The following is a 17,928-nucleotide window of genomic DNA, read 5'->3' on the forward strand; positions in this document are numbered from 1 at the left end:
TCTTCTGGCATGTAGACTGCTGCCCTTGTCAAGTGAAAGTGGCCAGAGAAGGAGCTGCCCACTGATAAGGCAGGGCCCGGCTATTTCTTCCTCCTTTGTCTCTTTTCCTTCAGACTGTCCAGGGCCAGCCATGCTGACCGCTGGTGGTCCTTCCCACTTTGAGGCTCCATGAGTCTGCAAGGCAGAATTAGTCTTATTCTTCCGTAGCTCAGGGGATTGTGACATAAATCGGCTCCTTTTATAACATTCTGTATCATTGGACAAAGGAGCCTGGTGCTGCAGGAGTGAAGCACTCCCCTGCTAATGGAAAAGGGGGTGGTTGTAACCCATCAGCTACAGCGCGAGGAAAGAGATGTCTGTCTGCTTTCATGAGCATCATGCCCCCCAACCATGGACCAGGCAGGTGAATAGCCTTGCTTGCAGGCAGAGTGCACTGGCAAGTGGGTTATGGGAGATATAGTAAGGGTAAAATTTAATGCCTTATCATTTGCTCTCCCTTTTGACCCATTTTAAAGTTGTTCTTGTTTTTCTCGGTTTTATTGTGTTGTTGTTGTCAGCATTGTTTGCTTGTTGTTTGTGTATGTTTTTCAGTATATGAAATCCAGGAAGGGTGAATCTAGAGACAGTAACTGGGTTAATGGTTTCTTGGGAGTATGGCAGGGGAGGTTGGGGGTGACGAGTGTACAACACTTCTTGTTACGATTGAACTATTGAGTTGTGTGCTATGTGGATTATGTGTTAATAAACTTAAAAAAAACCAGCTTTGGGAAACCAATTCCTTTTTTAGGGTTACTCTGCATTGGCATCGACTCAACAGCAGTGGGTACGGGGTGTGGTGTTGCAGCATTGTGTAGTATCACGCTATGGGCACCGAGAGCCACACATTGATTTGGACTGAAGTGAATCTTTTCATGAAACCACTCGTCTTCCTCCTAGATGTCTATCATCCAAGCTACTTTTCAAGTTTTATGTGTGGCTTGTCTTGACCTTGTAGCTCTCTTGCCTGTCCTGCTGGAAAACTAGATGGAATCTTTGCATTTGGACCCCGCCCCCCACCCCAGGACATCTATGAACATTACAGGATTCATTCTACCTGGGGAGGTCACCGTTACCCGCTATGGCAGAGAAGCCAATCACTCAGTAACGGATTTATAATCAGAGCCTCAGGGTTTTTCATCGTGGCCTGATGACTTCCTCAAAAACCAATTACATGGACTCTACGCCTACAAAGGAGCCCTGGTGGCATCATGGTTACAAGTTGGGCTACTAACCTCAAGGTCAGCAGGACGAAACCACCAGCCACTCTGTGGGCAAAAGAGGAGGCTTTCCACTCCTGTAAAGAGCTACAGTTGTGGAGACCCGAAGCCCATCTGTAGGCAACTGGACACCCCCTTAGAGAAGGGTCATGCGGAGGAGACGAGCCAGGTGCGATAGAGCAATGATGAAACATACAACTTTCCTCTAGTTCTTTACTGCTCCCCCACCACCACCACTATCATGATCCCAATTCTATCTTACAAGTCTGGCTAGACCAGAGCATGTACACTGGTTCAGATAAGAACTGGAAACACAGGGAATCCAGGACAGATAAACCCCTTAGGACCAATAATGAGAGTAGCGATACCAGAAGGGTAAAGGGAAGGTGGGGTAGAAAGGGGAAACCGATTACAATGATCTATATATAACCCCCTCTCTGGGGGACGAACGACAGAAAAGTGGGTGAAGGGAGACATCAGACACTGTCAGACATGAAAAAAATAATAATTTATAAATTATCAAGGGTTTGTAAGAGAGGGGAAAAATGAGGAGGTGATATCATGGGCTCACGTAGAAAGCAAATGCTTTGACAATGATGATGGCAACAAATGTCCAAATGTGCTGGACACATTTGGATGGATGGATTGAGATAAGAGCTGTAGGAGCCCCCAATACAATGATTGAAAAAAACAAACAAACAAGAGTTACCTTCTCAGAAACCTACAGGTGACATTCTACTATGTCTTAGAGGGTCGCTATGAGTCGGATTGACTCAATGGCAGTGAGTGGCTATCCTAAACCGGCTGTTTAAAGCGCTCCATGTGTGTTTGGAACCTAGTCTCAAGAGCTGTTCAAACAACCTTTTGGCTCTCAGTTGAACCTGCAAGATCAGAAAACAAATGCAGAGTGAGACCTGTGCTTTTCACCCACTAACCACCGTGTTATTGTTTAAGTCCAAAGGTTCTGTAGCCACAACGCCGGCCTTGTGTGCGTCAGGGAATAAACGTGCCCCATCGAATATCAATGGCTCTTGATTCTTTGTTGCGGCCACAGTGGTTTTGCTCTTGTTTTTCAAGGCAAACACCAGCCCTCGCTGTCTAGGTCTCTCTGGGTGAATTCGAACCGCCAACATTTCGGTTAGCAGTGGAGGGCTCGCACCGTGGGTACCCCGCAGGGATTCGCAGGCTCAGAGAGTGGGCGCTAATGGCCGACCCTCGGGGGGATCACATGCGGGGGCCGTCTCCCCAGGAACATGCTTGCACAGACGCAGCTCCTTGAGACCCGGGCCCTTGGTGGCTTCTCTTGGGCCTGGAGTCAAACCAGCTTGCAACCTGCTCATTTTCGTCACAGAAGCGCTTGCACGCATTCGTGTCTCTTAGCTTCCCCTCTCAGCTGTTTTCCAGATCGGAGTGTCTGATGAGGCATGAATGGCAGCTTATCTGGCTGAGAGTGTGGAATAAACCCTTAGCAGCCTCTGGTGTTAAAGGGCTTGACTTATCTCCGGGCTGTGGCAGAGCGCCCTGGCTGGGTTTACTTCTTTGTCTTTGGACTCCGGGTGGTTGCTTAGTGCGGCTGTCAAACACCTCTGAGGATTCTGAGAGCAAGCTGGCGGACGGTCTCTTTCACTCTCGGGACAGCCTGGGTCAGCGGGCCTGGTTTTGCTTTTAGCCTTGGCCTCTTAAGTCACAGCTGCAAGGGGAAAAAAGGTAGCCATCTAGACGGATGAAAATGCTACTCAAAAATACAGATAAGGAACCTTACATGCCACGTAAGGGTTACCTCGTTTATCCTGTAAATGTGCTTTTGTAAAGACAGCTTGCTGTATCACAAACGGATCTCAAATGGTCAGCAGGGAAGCTTAGAGGTGATAGCTTTACATTAACAGGGGTGAGATCATTTGGAGAAGGAGAGCAAGAAAAGTTACACCACTCAGAGAATGTCAAAAGTATCACCGAATTGTACATCTAGAACTTATGAACTTGCTGTATCCTTTGGGGCGCATAGACTTATAGGAAAAAAAGTTATGAAAAGAATGTAATTGGGGAGTGGGCTATTTTCCACAATTCTCAATAAAGATTTTTTTCCTCAAGGTCACCGTAATAATAATTATGTAATATTGCTAATTTGCTACCTTGGAGGCTTATGGAGAGCATTATTGTTATCATTTTTCGAAATGTGGGCTGACTTGTAGGCCTTTTTTTTTTCTTAAAGAAAAGGGAAATCGCATGATCATTTATGGATTTCCCAGTCATCTTCTAATATGCTGATAGCATGTGAGGCATCAGTTCTTTGGGTGAAAGGATTCCCCCCACTGAGGACTGCCCCTCAGGGCCTCTGTGCTACCAAGATGAAGGGTCACAGTCAAAGTTGATCTTTCACAGAAGCAATCGAATGTCCTAAACGTTCCCAGAACTTATCAAACCACTGTTAGCTAGTAGATCTCAGTATGTCATGGGTGTACGGTTCTCTTCCTCAGACCCTTTGTTCTGTTCCATTGAGCTCTTCCTGCAATGCCCCCGAGCTGTCTTGTCAGGGCCGGGGTCCCACATGGTCTTCCTTTCTCGGTGAGCAGAGGAGCAGCTGTCTCAGGAGGATTGGCGGCCATGTGGCAAACACACTGGCAGGGGCGAGGGCAGACGCAGAAGGGCAGGCCAGCCGTCGCTGTGCCCTTCTGCAGTGGCAGTATTCCGTGGCGACGAGCTGTGATGTGAGTGCTCGGCATGTTGTTTTTCTCCAGCTCACCGTTGGAGTCAGCACATATGTTGTGATCGCTCCCCTCGTGTCCCTTACAAAGAAAGCCCTGGCCCCTTTACTGGAACATGCGACCGTGCGTGGATCTGAGGTCTTTCTGTGAAGAGGTTGTCGGTGACGTTCACAAGTTCATGGTGGAGTCCAATGAGTCCTCATCCCTCTGTGGACTGTGTTATGTCAATTGGCTTTGATGTCCCCCGAGACGGTGGTCCTGATGATCCCCCGGGCCCAGTGACTGATTCCCTCAAGGTTATATGGAGGAGTCTCCTTGCCTTTGTCCCCACAGGTAAATAACCCAAAACTCACCGCCACTGAGGCCATTCTATATAACTGCCTATATGGATTTGTGGGTACATTCCCATGTTCTTCCCCACCTCCCGCCCAGGGTTCAGCCTCTGTGTCTATGCGTGCATTTACACAGAGGATCAGGTACTTAATAACTATCACTTCTGTTGCCTTTGACCCTTGTTTATCTTCCAGTAGCTTCCGCCATCTTGTTGCATATTGCCTTCCCTTCACCCAAGACTCCCCCCTCTCCGTTTGGAAGTTTGGGAGCTGTGATAGGTAGTTGTATTGTGCCAACCTGGCCAATAGGAACACGTGGGATACAATTCTCTCCTGTCATTGTGCAGTTGTCTTCATTAACATGGATTTCTTATAGGAGGGGGGACTATTACAAATCACACAAACCAAGACCTCCTAGTCGGTCCAGCCCGTGCTTGATTTTGGACCTAATTTCCTGCGACTCTCCTCATGGCTCCGTGTCTCTCCCACCACCCTGACCTTCTCGCGGGTGCTTACCCCTCCCCAGCCTCAGAGTCTTTGCAATGTCTGTTCTCTTTCCCTCCAATAGTCTTCCTCTCTGGGCCTGCGTGGCTGACTTCCTCCCCTCTGCTGGGGAGGCATTCGCTAGCTTTGACCGTTAAAAGAAAGCTTGTTCCTCAGTACTTCCCATCCCTTTGTTTGACTTTCTCTTTCCACCACACAGTGTGCAGTACCCTATGTGCCCTGCAGTGGATCTGTGTACATGCCTCATGTCTCTCTCCTCTCTGCTCGACAGTAACCTCCACAAGGTCAGGGTCCTTGTCTGTTTCCTGCAGGTTTTGACTGTGAACGGTGCCTAACACGCGGACAGTACACACAATACATTTTTGTTGAAGGAAGGCACATTATCAAGGCCTGAGTCTTTCTTATTCCTACCCGATGATGAAATGTGAAAGACAAACAAGTCCGGCTTCGAAGAAGTACGGCCAGAGGGCTCTTGAGAGGTCAGGACGGCGAGACTTCGTTTTCCATCCTTCGGACAGGTTGCGGGAGAAGCCAGTCCCTGGAGAAGGACATTGTGTTTGGTAAAGCAGAGGGGCAGCGAAAAAGAGGAAGGTCTTTAAGGAGAGGAATTGACACCGTGGCTGTGACCATGGGCTGGGGCAGGGGAGAGGCTTTGAGGAGGGGCAGGACCGGGCAGGGCTTCCTTCTGTGGTCCGCGGGGTCACTGTGGGCTGGAACCGACTGGAAACCTCGCACCAACAGCCCCAATTATTGCTGAAAACTCACAACACAGGCCTTGAAGTGTGAAGGAGCTAAGAAACGATTCAAGCCACACACATTCAAGGAGTTGAGGAGCAAAGCGGAGCTCCATGTGTGGGCGCAGGAGAGCCACCTGACAAGCAGCTAGCAGGAGGAAGCAGGGACCTAAATGCGGAGTCGTCCATAGAGGCACGGGACACTTTCCGACTGAAAGCATGGGCTCCTCTCAATGCCATTGCGAAAACAACTTTGAGCCTCCTAGGGAGATATGGAGACAGACGATGGCCAAGGGGAAGAGCAGGAGTTCTGTGACCCCAAATTGTTTCCTAGGTCTGGGCATGGTTGGCAATATCTGTATTGAAGAATATGAGGGCAGCCAGAGAGAAGATTCTAGAAGCAGACACGGGGTCATCCAGGCATGCTGTCTACCCTCGGTTTGACTTTGCTACATCGAAGGAGCCCTCGTGGCACACTGGATTCTGAGTTGGGCTGCTGAGCACAAGGTTGGCAGTTCAAGCCTAGCTGCCATGATGAGACTTTCAACTCCCATCAAGATTTAGCCCCTCAGAAAGTTTCTTATAGATGGTTGCTACGAGTCGGAATTGGCTCGATGGCAGTGAGTTTGAGTCTGGCTAGTGTGTAAGGGGTAGTGTGTTACACATTAGGCTGCCAACCACAAGGTCAGCAGTTCTGATCCATTCCCCAGGGGAAAGACGAGGCTGTCTGTTCTTGTAAGGATGTCCAGAGTAGAAACCCCTAAGGGGCAGTTCCACTTGTGCTCTAGGGATGCTGTTCATCCAAATCAATTCCACGACCAGGGGTTTTCAGAGCGTGTAGCTTGTACAGCTCTTACTTAGGAATTTGGGGCAGGACTTACATTCAACTGTTACAGGTAACAAAGTGATGTTGGTTGCTAAAGTATTAAGATACTGCCATATGATTTGGTCCACAGTTGTTCTAGCCTGCCTCCCGGACTCCTCTCCAGTTTCTACAGAATTCCAAGCTCCAGAGATAAAGTTGGAGGCTGCTGGTCCTGTATTCTAGCACAGCAGATAGTATCTATTCTGATGGGTGGGAACTCCGCTCTTGGTCCATTTAATATTTTTATGATCACCTCTGGCTTGAGGAGGAGTACCCTAAAGGCCTGAACATTCCTGAGAAAGTAGAAAGAAGTAATGTAATGCTTCTGAAGTGGGGCCACAGTGGAGGGCATTCGAGGAATCCAGAATTATGTTCAAAGATAATCACTTACATTGACTTCGTGTCAGCCAAGAGAACTCTTATCAACTGCATCTGTTCATGGCCTTCTCAGTAGTCACAGGGCACAGCAAGGTACATAAGGGTCTTGTCTAGTGACCCTCAAGCTTATCTGGAACTGTCTCAGATGTCTTTGGGAGTCTGAAAGAATTCACTGTTAGATCCTTCAAAATCTGTACAGTTATAGGAAAGCGACCAAAGGATGCCTCAGAACACTGCGCAGTAGAGGTCCCAGGGCTTTTTTGCATTGGAGTTTGAAAAGCTTGATGTATAATTAATATTTCATCTTCCACATCCTTTTTCTTAAAACATCTAAACATGCCTTTTACATCCTGACTCATCAAAGGAACGCTCCTCAGTCTTCTCTTACAGGAGCGAGACACAATATGCACTGTTGTTATTGGGTAGTGTCAGGTTAGTTCCGACACATAGCAATCCCACGTCCAGCAGAAAGAAACACTGCCTGGTCTTGCACCATCATCGCCCACTGTGTCAGCCCATCTTGTGGAGAGCCTTCCTCTTTTTCTGCTGACCCTCTGCTTTCTCAAGCATCATGTCCTCCTCCAGGGACAGGTCCCCTCCGAATAACATGCCCAACGTACGTGAGACGTGGGCGCACATCCTCATTTCTAAAGCGCATTCCTGGTGCACTTCTTTCAAGGCAGATGGACATATTCTTCTGTCAGTCCAAGTGCCCATTCAATATTCTTCAGCAATATCATGCTGCTCCATTCTTCCCGATTCCCTGGTCAACTTGCGCAGGCCTCTGAGGCCATTGAAGACCCGTGGCTTGGGTCAGGCACGTCTCTGTCCTCAGAGTGACATCTCTGCTCTTTAAGATTCCAAGGGGGCTTGTTCAGTGAATTGGCCCAGTGGAATACATCTCTTGCTTCACTGATATTTGCTGCCAAATTAGGCTATCATTCATGCTGCCAAAGTAACGAGCTCAGGGCAAAACGATACAACCAATTGTGGCCGAAACAGTCCAGACAGGGGAAGGGATGGAGAGGTATTTTAATTCTGTAGAGTCAGGTGAGATCCATCCAAAACAAGTTCAGCAGGCAAGCACAGGGATACCGATGTCAAGCATCCCAGACCCAGAAGAACAGAGCCTTTGCCTCCTTCTTCCAAGCATGAAACCCAGACGTGAGGGTTAGAGATACTTATGAAAGGTTATATTAAAACAAACAACCACAAAAGAACACGTGGGCACTGAGATGTGTTCTCCTTCAATCGCCCATAGGTATAAAGCATTTTTCTGGAGAAATACCATACAGAATTCTTTTACCACCAGACATAGGGGAGCCAGTGACATCTCGGGCACCTGCTTTCACCCCCAGGAATGTAAAGAAGCAGAAATCTGCAGGGCCAGGGGACCCTCTTTGCCTCGGAGACCAGCGCCCCACCCCCTCCGCCCCTACAAGAACCAGCACTTACTCAGCTGTCCGGGGACAGGGACACACACATGCCTGCCTGTCGCTCAGGGTTGTGGAGTGTGTGCTGACACCTCTGTGCGTGTGAAGAGAAGCGGGTGCTTGTCTCCATGTGGGACGTGCTAAGAAGGGCCTTAATGGTATGCTGTCAAGAACGTCATGCAAAAAGCCGTCACCCACAGCCTGGGGGCCGGCCCACGGCCTCCCTTGTGGGCCTGCACAGGCTATCATCTCTTTCCAGGGGCCCACTGACTTTTAACAAGGGGGTCAGAAGCTTGACCTCAAGTGGAACCTTGACTTGAAATCTACAAGCACATAACACACCGCTGGCAGTGAGGAAGGGCTTCTCTTCAAGAGACAGCCCCTTCCACGGTCATTCAAAAGGGCGCAGTACAATTTTGGGATTGGGGAGGGGGACGGACCCAGAACACGATTGCAACCCTTGGGGCACCTGTAGCCCCCAAGTCAAGCACAAACATTGTCCTTAACCTCACGGGGTCATTGTGGGGCAGTTTAACTCTGACAAAAGAGCATTCACATGTTCAAGTGTGCCCTGTGGACACAGCTCCAGGGCGCCCAAGTAATGCATCAGTAAGTGCACAGAACAAGTCTGAGAGGACCCGTCAATGCCTCGGCTTCACTGTGGAAATCACCCCCAGGAGTCGTCCCCAGAGTCACCCGGACTGCATGACTGTGTCAAGACTGCCTTCTGCACACAGTAGGGTTAGAAGACAAGATGGAACCGATTTGCCTCCCCTACAGTAGGCGTGACCATTGTCACTCTTTCCCTTTCCGTCCCAGGATTGTCATCCCACTTAATATCCTGTTGCCCACACTGCACTTGGAGTAATTTCGGGACCCAGTTGATTTCCCTCTACTAGATCTGACAGATATACTTTGGTCATATTAACAATTCACGGCAGGGGACACCAACGGGGACCTTTCTCCCGATGCCGTGCACTGGGCGCCTCCCACAGGGAGTCCTCCTGGTCTAGTGGGACCGTGGTGGGCGAGGATGCTATTTTCCTTTGCTTCCCCTTTGGCATAAGGGTCAGACTGCTTGGGTTCAAATCCTGGCTCTATCATTTTATAGCTGTGTGACCTCTCGCCAGCTCTTTAACCTTAAAGACCCCTTTGTGGAATGGAGATACTCATCGGGTCACTGTGGGGGGCACAGTCCATGATTTATGTAAAGCACTTAGCACACTGACTGCTTGTAAGGGAACACTTCGTGCATGTTAGTTGCTATGCTAATTAAGGACTGGCCACGCTTTCTTAAGTCATGGTAACCAGACGCAATCTGCAGGGAAACGGCCATTGAGCATAAAGTTCACACTGTCCTGTTTCTAAATTTGCACTCTTTCCAAAAAAATGTGTATAAATATATTAGGATCTATCAACTTGGAGCTGTTGGATAGGTGGTGTTTCTTCCAAAAGGTTTGCGCAAGGATATACGCACCAGCACCCGATTAATACAGATCATCACTGGTGTGTATTACTTTGATTTCGGCTAGCAACTTCATCTGCAAGGGTGAGACTGCAATGAATAAAAGCAGAACTTGGCCAAAGGAAGTGAGTTGAAAGAAGAAAATGGTCCTATCTCTCAGTTAGTGTCAGAATGTGGACTGTTTACAAAATGCTCATTAAAAGCAAAAGGGATCTCAAGATAGAAACAAAATCTGGTGCACAAGTTTACAGTAGGGAGATAAGGAAGGTTAGGCCCCTATAGGGGATTTTGTTATCCAATTACTGCAACCTGCCTTTTGGGGGGAGAGGAGGAGGAGGAGGGGGAGGGAGAGAGTGCGAAAGAGTTTCCAAACTTGTCAACTCCGATGACATGAGACATTTACGCTCTGCAAGATAAAGCTGCCACTTAGAGCCCAGGAGAGCTAAACCTTCCTGGTTGGGCTGGGGGCTCGAGCGGAGTCATGGGTTCTCCGGCCCTGCGGCTGTGCGCTCTCTTCTGCCTGGCGGCTCACTGGGCTTCTGGCAGCCCCATCATGAGTCTTGAGCAGTCACCTCTGGAAGAAGACATGCCCCTCTTCGAAGACGTCTTCTCCGAGCAAGATGGTGTCGACTTGGATGCGCTTCTGCAGAGCATGAAAAACGAGTTTCTCAAGACGTTGAACCTCTCTGACATCCCGCTGCAGGATCCGGCCAAAGTGGATCCACCGGAGTACATGCTGGAGCTTTACAACAAGTTTGCCACCGACCGGACCTCCATGCCGTCCGCCAACATCATTCGGAGTTTCAAAAATGAAGGTAAGCTCGCCTTTGCGCTGATGAAAATGGGCTCGGCTTTTCTGGTTTTTTCCCCCACAGGCGACAAGGAAATTAGTCATTGGTGGGAATGGTACCGACTGGGAGGGGGTGGGCTGCCCCCCGCAATGCAAATTTTGGTCTACAAATACCCTGACATGGTCCTTTCAGAATCCCAAAAGATATTAAAGAAAGTCTTCATCTAAAGCCTTCAAAAAAGTCTACCACATCGACACTGTGATGGGGGCTTCTTAACAGTTCAATGTGAGCTCCCAGAATACGAAGTGGATCCACTCCTATACACACATCGCTGTGTGTACCAGATAGGCCTCAGTTTCCATTTTGGCTTTTAATTGACTGCACACGTTGTCAACTGCCAATGTCAATGGAATGGCGAAAACAGCCCCAAACTGGGGAAAGGTGACTTGTGCCTCACTCAATACTTTCATGGCTTTTCCGTTTGTGATTTTATTTAAGGAATATTCGAACGGGGTGAAAAGGCTTATTTTGGAAGTTCTTTTTTTTTACTCAATTTTTTTGGGCTCATACAATTCATCACAATACATAGATCAATTGTGTAAGGAGGTTCTTTCTTAACAGTGTGCTGTGCGTGATGGGTCCCTCGTAGCCTCGCACACCGTATATACATTGGGGGATGCGTCTGCGCCCAACTGATGGCCCAGCTGGTCACTGATGGGTCCTGAAGAGAGATAATGCACAACGTTTGAAGAGTTTGGTCGGAACAATGGTTTCTCCTCCCAGATCTTTAAATTCAGTAACAAAATCGAATGGGGCAGCAAACGAATCCCTCATTTAAGATGGGGTTCATTGGCCAATTTCCCCATCCCCAGCCTAACGTGGGGGGTAGGAGTTGTGGGTCTCACGAAGCTAATTCCTTAATATTTGCCAATTATGCTTGTACAGTCGTTAGGGACAGGGGAAAGCGAGCTTAGATTGATGTTGTCCAGATGTTCTGGAGAGCAGGCAAGACAGTGTCAAAGTGATACGCTCAGGAGTTGGAATTTTGAGAGCCGGCTGAGAAGGGTTTGCTTAACTTCCCTGTTTCCTCGTTGGTAAATCGGGGATGCTGACAGCCCCGCCCCAGAGTTGAGTGATTCCGTAGAGGTTGCAGGTGAGATTCCGCCATTTGCTCTGAAGGACTCGACCAACCCTGGTTCTTCTTAATAACGTGCTTAACATTCTAGGCATTGCAATACATGCCGAGGAAGCATTGCCACCCTTTGCCTATAGACATCCATCCACCTCCAACATTTATAATATCCAGCAACATGTGAATTTACAGGTTCCTTTTGGAGGTGGGGCTGAATTGAAAATGCACCGCCTTCTTCTGTGGGGACCGTCCCTAAGGGTTCCCAGCTTGATACAGGCACGAGTGGGGAAATTATGTTTACATCCCTTGGGAAAATAGGACTGCTTCCAGTTCTCAGTTCTCCTAAAGAGCACAATTGGCTGGTCTTGGCTAGGAGGTGGAGTTGGCAGGACTTGTTATGATTTGGGGTTACTGAAGGCAGGAGAATGGAAACCCGGTTGCCAGACTTCTGCAGGTCTACGGTGGCGTGCTCAGCCTGGAGACGCCAGAATCCTGCACGGGGGTCTCCCTGTTGCCTGCTATCATGCCTATTCTGACCCACTGGGTCTGTTCCGTACAGCTCCCCAAGAATACAAAGACCCAAATCTTCCAGTCTAGCTAAATCAATGTCGCTCCAAGGTGACAAGGCAGGCCTTTGTCTCCTAGCACTGCGTATCTTTACCTCATGGCTGATCATCTCTGTCTGCCAGGAGGCTCAATATCTTCCAGGGTAAAATGAACCGAGTGGCCATGCACCTGACCTTTGAGGGGACATTGCAAGAATGGAAGAAGACAATGTTTGCCAAGTGATGTTTGCAAATTAGCTCCACCATCATTCATTCCCTTGCCCTCGTGGCATAGTGGGGTACTTGTTGGACTGCTAACCCCAAGGACAGCAGTTTGAACCCACCAGGAGCTTCATGAGCGAAAGATGAGGCTGCCGGCTTCTGTAAGATTTACAGCCTTGGAGACTCACGGGCGCGGTTCTATTCTGTCCGTGGGGAGCACGGTGAATGAGAATTGACTGGGTGGCAGTGAGTTTGGTTTTTCTGGCTTGAGCTATCATTTACTTCATTTGCATATGCACAGAACAATAAAGTATTAATGGCAAATGACAAACTACTCATTTAAAAGGTGTAATTTGGTAAGTTTTGGCATATGTAAACACCTGTTAATCCACCACCATAATCAAGATAGTGACCACATACATCACTGCCAGCAATTTTCTTGTGCACCTTTGTAACCCCTTCCTCACACCATAGGAAACCTTTACCCTATGTTTCCTTATTCATGGAACAATCAGTCTCTCCCTCATCTTCGGTCTTCCCATGTACTCTGTTCAAGGAGAGCTCATGGGCTCTAGTCTTACAGTGTGGGGTGAGCTCTCACGTTACCTTTGCTTATTCAAGAGCTGAATGTCATGGTCACCAATCATGTGATCTGGTGCCCAATATCATCCATTCATCAATATTTTATCAATTAGTTTTTTTTAAAAAACAATATGGTCATGGTTCCAGGTATTGTTATAAATGGGAGGCATCCAAGGTACTTCAAGCACTGTTACCTGATGCACGTGGACAGGTTAGTTGGGACAGTTCATTCATAAAAATACAATTGAAATACAAAGATGTAAAGGCCGGAGGAGATATTTACAGAGTAAGTGCTCAAGGCCCTCAGAGGGGAGTGAACTTCTAGATAAGGAAATGAGGGCGAGGGGGCGGCACAGAAAGGGATTAGAGCTGGGTCTTGCAGTACAACGGTTAAGTAGAGACAAGGCATGATGGTTTTCCAGAGATCAGAAAACACGTATACCCAAAGGGGTGAAATACAGCAAAGCAAAGGAATGTTTTCTCAGGTATTGGAGAGCTCAGTCTCTTGACCAACAGTAGTTTATAAAAATCCACTCAATCATTCAGCAAACATTAATGGCACAATTGCTGTGGCCCGTGTATCGTAGCGGACGGATGGCGGGATCTAGAGGTTAGGCCTTAACCGTCGTCCATTACAGAATGGGGAGGGGCCTTGGAGATGGTATGAATAAGCCCCCTGTCCTCCATTTTCCCTCTAGTGGCTAGCCATCCATTTGAACAAGTTCATGAGTTTGAATTCACTCCATTGAACAGTATTGAGAGCCATGCCAGTGAGCTTAAATTTGATTCATTGGCTACTATTTCCCTCCAGCTGTGGGAGAGGTGACCTGGAATGGTACTCAGAGGAAGCTGTCATAATAAAGTTGGATATCTTCTAATATTGTAGATTATAAGGAAAATATAATGATCACATCAAACCCTTCATTTCATGACTTTTGTAGCTGCGGGACAGTGTGAAAGAGGCAGTAAGCACAAACATAACCAGGTCAAGTTAAAGGAGACGATTGAAGAGTCTAGTCTGGAACAGGCACCGAGAGAAAGAAATCATGAGCTGGGCTGTAGTTGCGTAGCTTAGGAGCACTGCCAAAGAGGATCGAGAACGCCTCAATCGGTGGTCCTCAGCATCAGTGGTGACAGAGGGGTTGTGCGCTGGGTTGCTAACTACAAGGTCAGTGGTTCAAAACCACCAGGAGCTCCCCTGGGGAAAGACTAGACAGACAGGGCTTCCCAGTCCCACAAAGAGTTATAGTCTATAGGGGCAGTTCTACCCTGTCCTACAGGGTTGCTATGATTCAGAATGGGCTCATTGGTAGTGAGAGCATCACTGGTGTCCGGATCCCTTTGATACTCTGACAACAAATGCCCCCAGGGACTCCTTATGGGCATGGCTTACCTGAAGCTAGTGCACAGGGCTTTAGGTTCACGGTAAAATCCTGAGATATGAAGTCAGCATTTGCAGGTATGTTTATCCAACGGTGGTGGTGGCGGTTGGGTGCCATCGACTTGGTCCCTGTAGAATGAAGCATTGCCCAGTCTTGTGCCATCTGCACAATCATGATGTTTAAGCCCATTGTTACAGCCACTGGGTCAGTCCATCTCCTCAAGGGTCGGCTTCCCTCTTCTATGTCCTGTGACTTTACGAAGCGTGATGTCCCCAAGAACTCCTGAAACAAGTTGTTTAGTGAACAGTAGTGAATGTTTTATACGTATTCAACTCTCTGTCAGATGCCGGAACTCTACTACCAAGGCAATGAACCTATCTCTGCACTTTATTTTCTCCCAAACCACCTTATTGAGATCACATGCCCCAATACCACATACTGTGACCCTACTGGTTTTTGGCTACCTGGTTGACCTTCTGTGAAGCCACTTCTTCCTTCAGCAAGTTTTTCTCTCAAGGGCCAGATAGCCAATATTTTAGCCTCTGTGGGTCATCTGTTCTCTCTGGCAAATCTCCCCCCCTGCTATTGTAGCACACCAGCAGATCTAGATAATGCAGAAAGAAAGGGGCTGGGCTGTCCTTCATGTCAGAGTATCAGGGTCCCCCAGTGTTTCCTGGGCTGCCTCCGGTCTTTCTCCCATGGAGCTGCTGGCTGACTTCAAACTGCTAAACTTTGGGTGAAGCGTGGAGTGTAGGTTTGAATGGAGGTTTCCAGGGAAATCATTGCCAAGTGAACCAGGTGGTGAGCGCTACCCCTCCCACATACAAGTGTGCAAAGCTGAGCGGTTCTCCACACTGAAAAATGTCCCAAACAGCTCCACCACCACATTGCCCATGACGTGGCTTGTCACTGGTTAGACGCCCAGGGGCGCGCCCTCACAAGCTCCGTCAGCTGGTCGAGAAGGAGGGGTGCGTTTCCTCTTACTCATTAGACTGGCATCTTTTACGTTCGCCTTGGCCGCCTCATTCAGCTTAGCCTTCCACCCTTGACCTGTCGGCATGTTCTCTATCAGAGAATGCAGACACTGTGTTTGTTCCATTCTGCTTCCTCCGACGAAATTTCCTACGTGGAAAGGCCCTTTCCTTACTGAAACAAGCAGCTGTTTTTCTCCCAACCCCATTAAAAATCTAATCGTTGTCTCTCTCTCTCTTTATTTTTGGTCAGATCTATTTTCCCAGCCTGCCAGTTTTAACGGGCTCCGAAAATATCCTCTCCTCTTCAATGTGTCCATTCCTTACCACGAGGAGGTCGTTATGGCTGAACTCCGGCTGTACACCCTGGTGCAAAGAGACCAAATGCTCTACGAAGGAGTCGACCGGAAAATCACCATTTATGAAGTCCCAGAGGACAGAGAGGACGGGGGACGTGAAAGCAACATGCTGGTGTTGGTGTCTGGGGAGATCTATGGGACCAACAGCGAGTGGGAGACTTTTGATGTCACAGATGCCGTCCGGCGTTGGCAAAAGTCCGACACGTCCAACCACCAGCTGGAAGTCCACATTGAGAGCAGACAGGAGGAAGTGGGGGACCTCGGCAGGGGACAGCTGGAAATAGACACCAGTGCCCAGAATAAGCATGTGCCTTTGCTAGTGGTGTTTTCTGATGACCAAAGCAGCGGCAAGGAGCAGAAGGAGGAACTGGATGAAATGATTTCTCATGAGCAACTGCTGGAGCTGGGCAACCTGGACCTGGATGGCTACTCCAGCGGTCCCGGGGAGGAAGCTTTGCTGCAGCTGCGGTCCAACATCATCTACGACTCCACCGCCCGGATCCGAAGGAATGCCAAGGGAAACTACTGCAAACGGACCCCGCTCTACATTGACTTCAAGGAGATCGGGTGGGACTCCTGGATCATCGCTCCGCCTGGATATGAAGCCTACGAATGCCGCGGGGTCTGTAACTATCCCCTGGCCGAGCATCTCACCCCCACGAAGCATGCCATCATTCAGGCCTTGGTCCACCTGAAGAATTCCCAGAAGGCTTCCAAAGCCTGCTGCGTGCCCACGAAGCTAGAACCCATCTCCATCCTCTACTTAGACAAGGGCGTCGTCACCTACAAGTTTAAATACGAAGGCATGGCTGTCGCTGAATGTGGCTGTCGATAGGGGAGGCGTCCTCTGGCTTATTTAACAACTGTAAATGTGTACATTGTGCTCCTATTTAATGAGATTATTTAATGAGGGTGTACAGATAATATCGGCTTCCTGCCTTAGGGGAACGGGCAGGTCGTGATGCTGTTGGAAACGCGTATGCTGTTGTCAACTCTGGTCCCTTCTGATCTGTTTTCCTTTGGATTTGCCGTTTGCTGACAAGGCTGTCTCTCACAGCCAATGGCAGGCCCACACCCCTTCCTTGTCCTTCACACAAGCAACAACCCCGACACGGAGATATAGTATCAAAAGACACACCGTGTATGGACACGTGTGCATACACGAAGGTATAAATATCTCCAGGTTCTATCTAGGCCAATTGGATTCGTGGTACATGACTCATTCAAAGGTGTGTACCGTATATTAAGAGCGAGCGGCCTGAACTCAATCACCCCTTCTCCAAGTAGGATTCACGGCAAGACGGTTCATACCAGGTAGTGATGAGACAAGGGGCCCTGGTGGTCCAACGGTTAGGCTCTAGGATGCTAAATGAAAGCTCAGTCGTTTGGCCCACTCATTGCTCCACAGGAAAAAGAGGTGGCATGCTGCTTTCAGAAAGACAATAGCCTTGACAACCCTCCGGGACAGTAGGACTGTCTCAGAGTCGCTGAGAGTCGGAGTCAGCGTGAGGATGCACAACAGCACATTAGCTGTCCTGTGCAGAGTCCCTGGGTGGTGCAGATGGTGAAGGTGTTTGGTTGATGGTTCCAGTCCAGCCAGAGGTGCCTCCAAAGCAAAGCCTGGCAATTTGGCTTAAAAAAAAAAAGACCTCTAAGAAATCCTGTGGATTACAGTTCTGCTTATCCACATGGCGTCCCCGTGGGTTGGATGGAATCAATCCAATCCGACTGGGTAGTTTGTTCATTTTTAAATTTTCTTTATGGAGTGTTCCCTGTCGTCCACTCGGCTGTGTGGCAGAGTGGCTTTTGCCAGTTGAATTTCTGCCATTGTTCAGAGCAGACGACGGACACTGCGTGTTTGTGGGGAGGAACTCTTTGATAGAAAGACCACCTCCCATGGGAGAGGCTGCAAGGCGCTGAGCATGACCACAGCAATTAGTAAGCCCACAAGGGGCCCAGGTGGCTCTAGAGGGAAGCACCTGGCCAAGAAAGGAAACCAGGACTTCAGGATGAAAGAACGGAAAAGCAAGGTCATGATCCCGGCCTTTATTGCTGACAAGGGTGGAGGAAGTGAGAGAGGGCTTGTAGGGGAGAAGGGGCACCAGAAATAAATGGGCTTGCAAAACTATACGCAGTTCCAATTGGGACAAAAAGGTAATGACTCAAGGTCAAGGGGAGGGAATTCAGAAGGGACTTGTGTTGCTAGACTATTCACCTCTCAGCTTTTTTTCCACCTCTGAGTATTTTCTCTCTTGCCTCTGTACCCTCTGTT

The 17,928-nt window shown here is 48.7% G+C and overlaps 1 protein-coding gene across 1 annotated transcript; it reads left to right on the forward strand.

Moving 5' to 3' along the window:
• The first annotated feature begins 10,153 nt into the window (after positions 1-10,153).
• Positions 10,154-16,534, forward strand: BMP10 (bone morphogenetic protein 10). The gene is made up of 2 exons (XM_004710162.2): positions 10,154-10,487; positions 15,551-16,534. Exons 1-2 carry the CDS (start codon positions 10,154-10,156, stop codon positions 16,489-16,491), a joined length of 1,275 nt encoding a protein of 424 aa, XP_004710219.1. The 3' UTR covers positions 16,492-16,534.
• Positions 16,535-17,928: the final 1,394 nt, after the last annotated feature.

Source organism: Echinops telfairi, unplaced genomic scaffold (assembly GCF_000313985.2).
Source record: "Echinops telfairi isolate 266 unplaced genomic scaffold, ASM31398v2 ScPeMD7_2573;HRSCAF=3158, whole genome shotgun sequence".
NCBI lineage: Eukaryota > Metazoa > Chordata > Mammalia > Afrosoricida > Tenrecidae > Echinops > Echinops telfairi.

Coding starts and splice junctions, on each gene's coding strand:
- BMP10 (XM_004710162.2), top strand. CDS start 10,154: ATGGGTTCTCCGGCCCTGCGGCTGTGCGCTCTCTTCTGCCTGGCGGCT. Junction 10,488..15,550: donor TCGGAGTTTCAAAAATGAAG/GTAAGCTCGCCT, acceptor ATTTTTGGTCAG/ATCTATTTTCCCAGCCTGCC.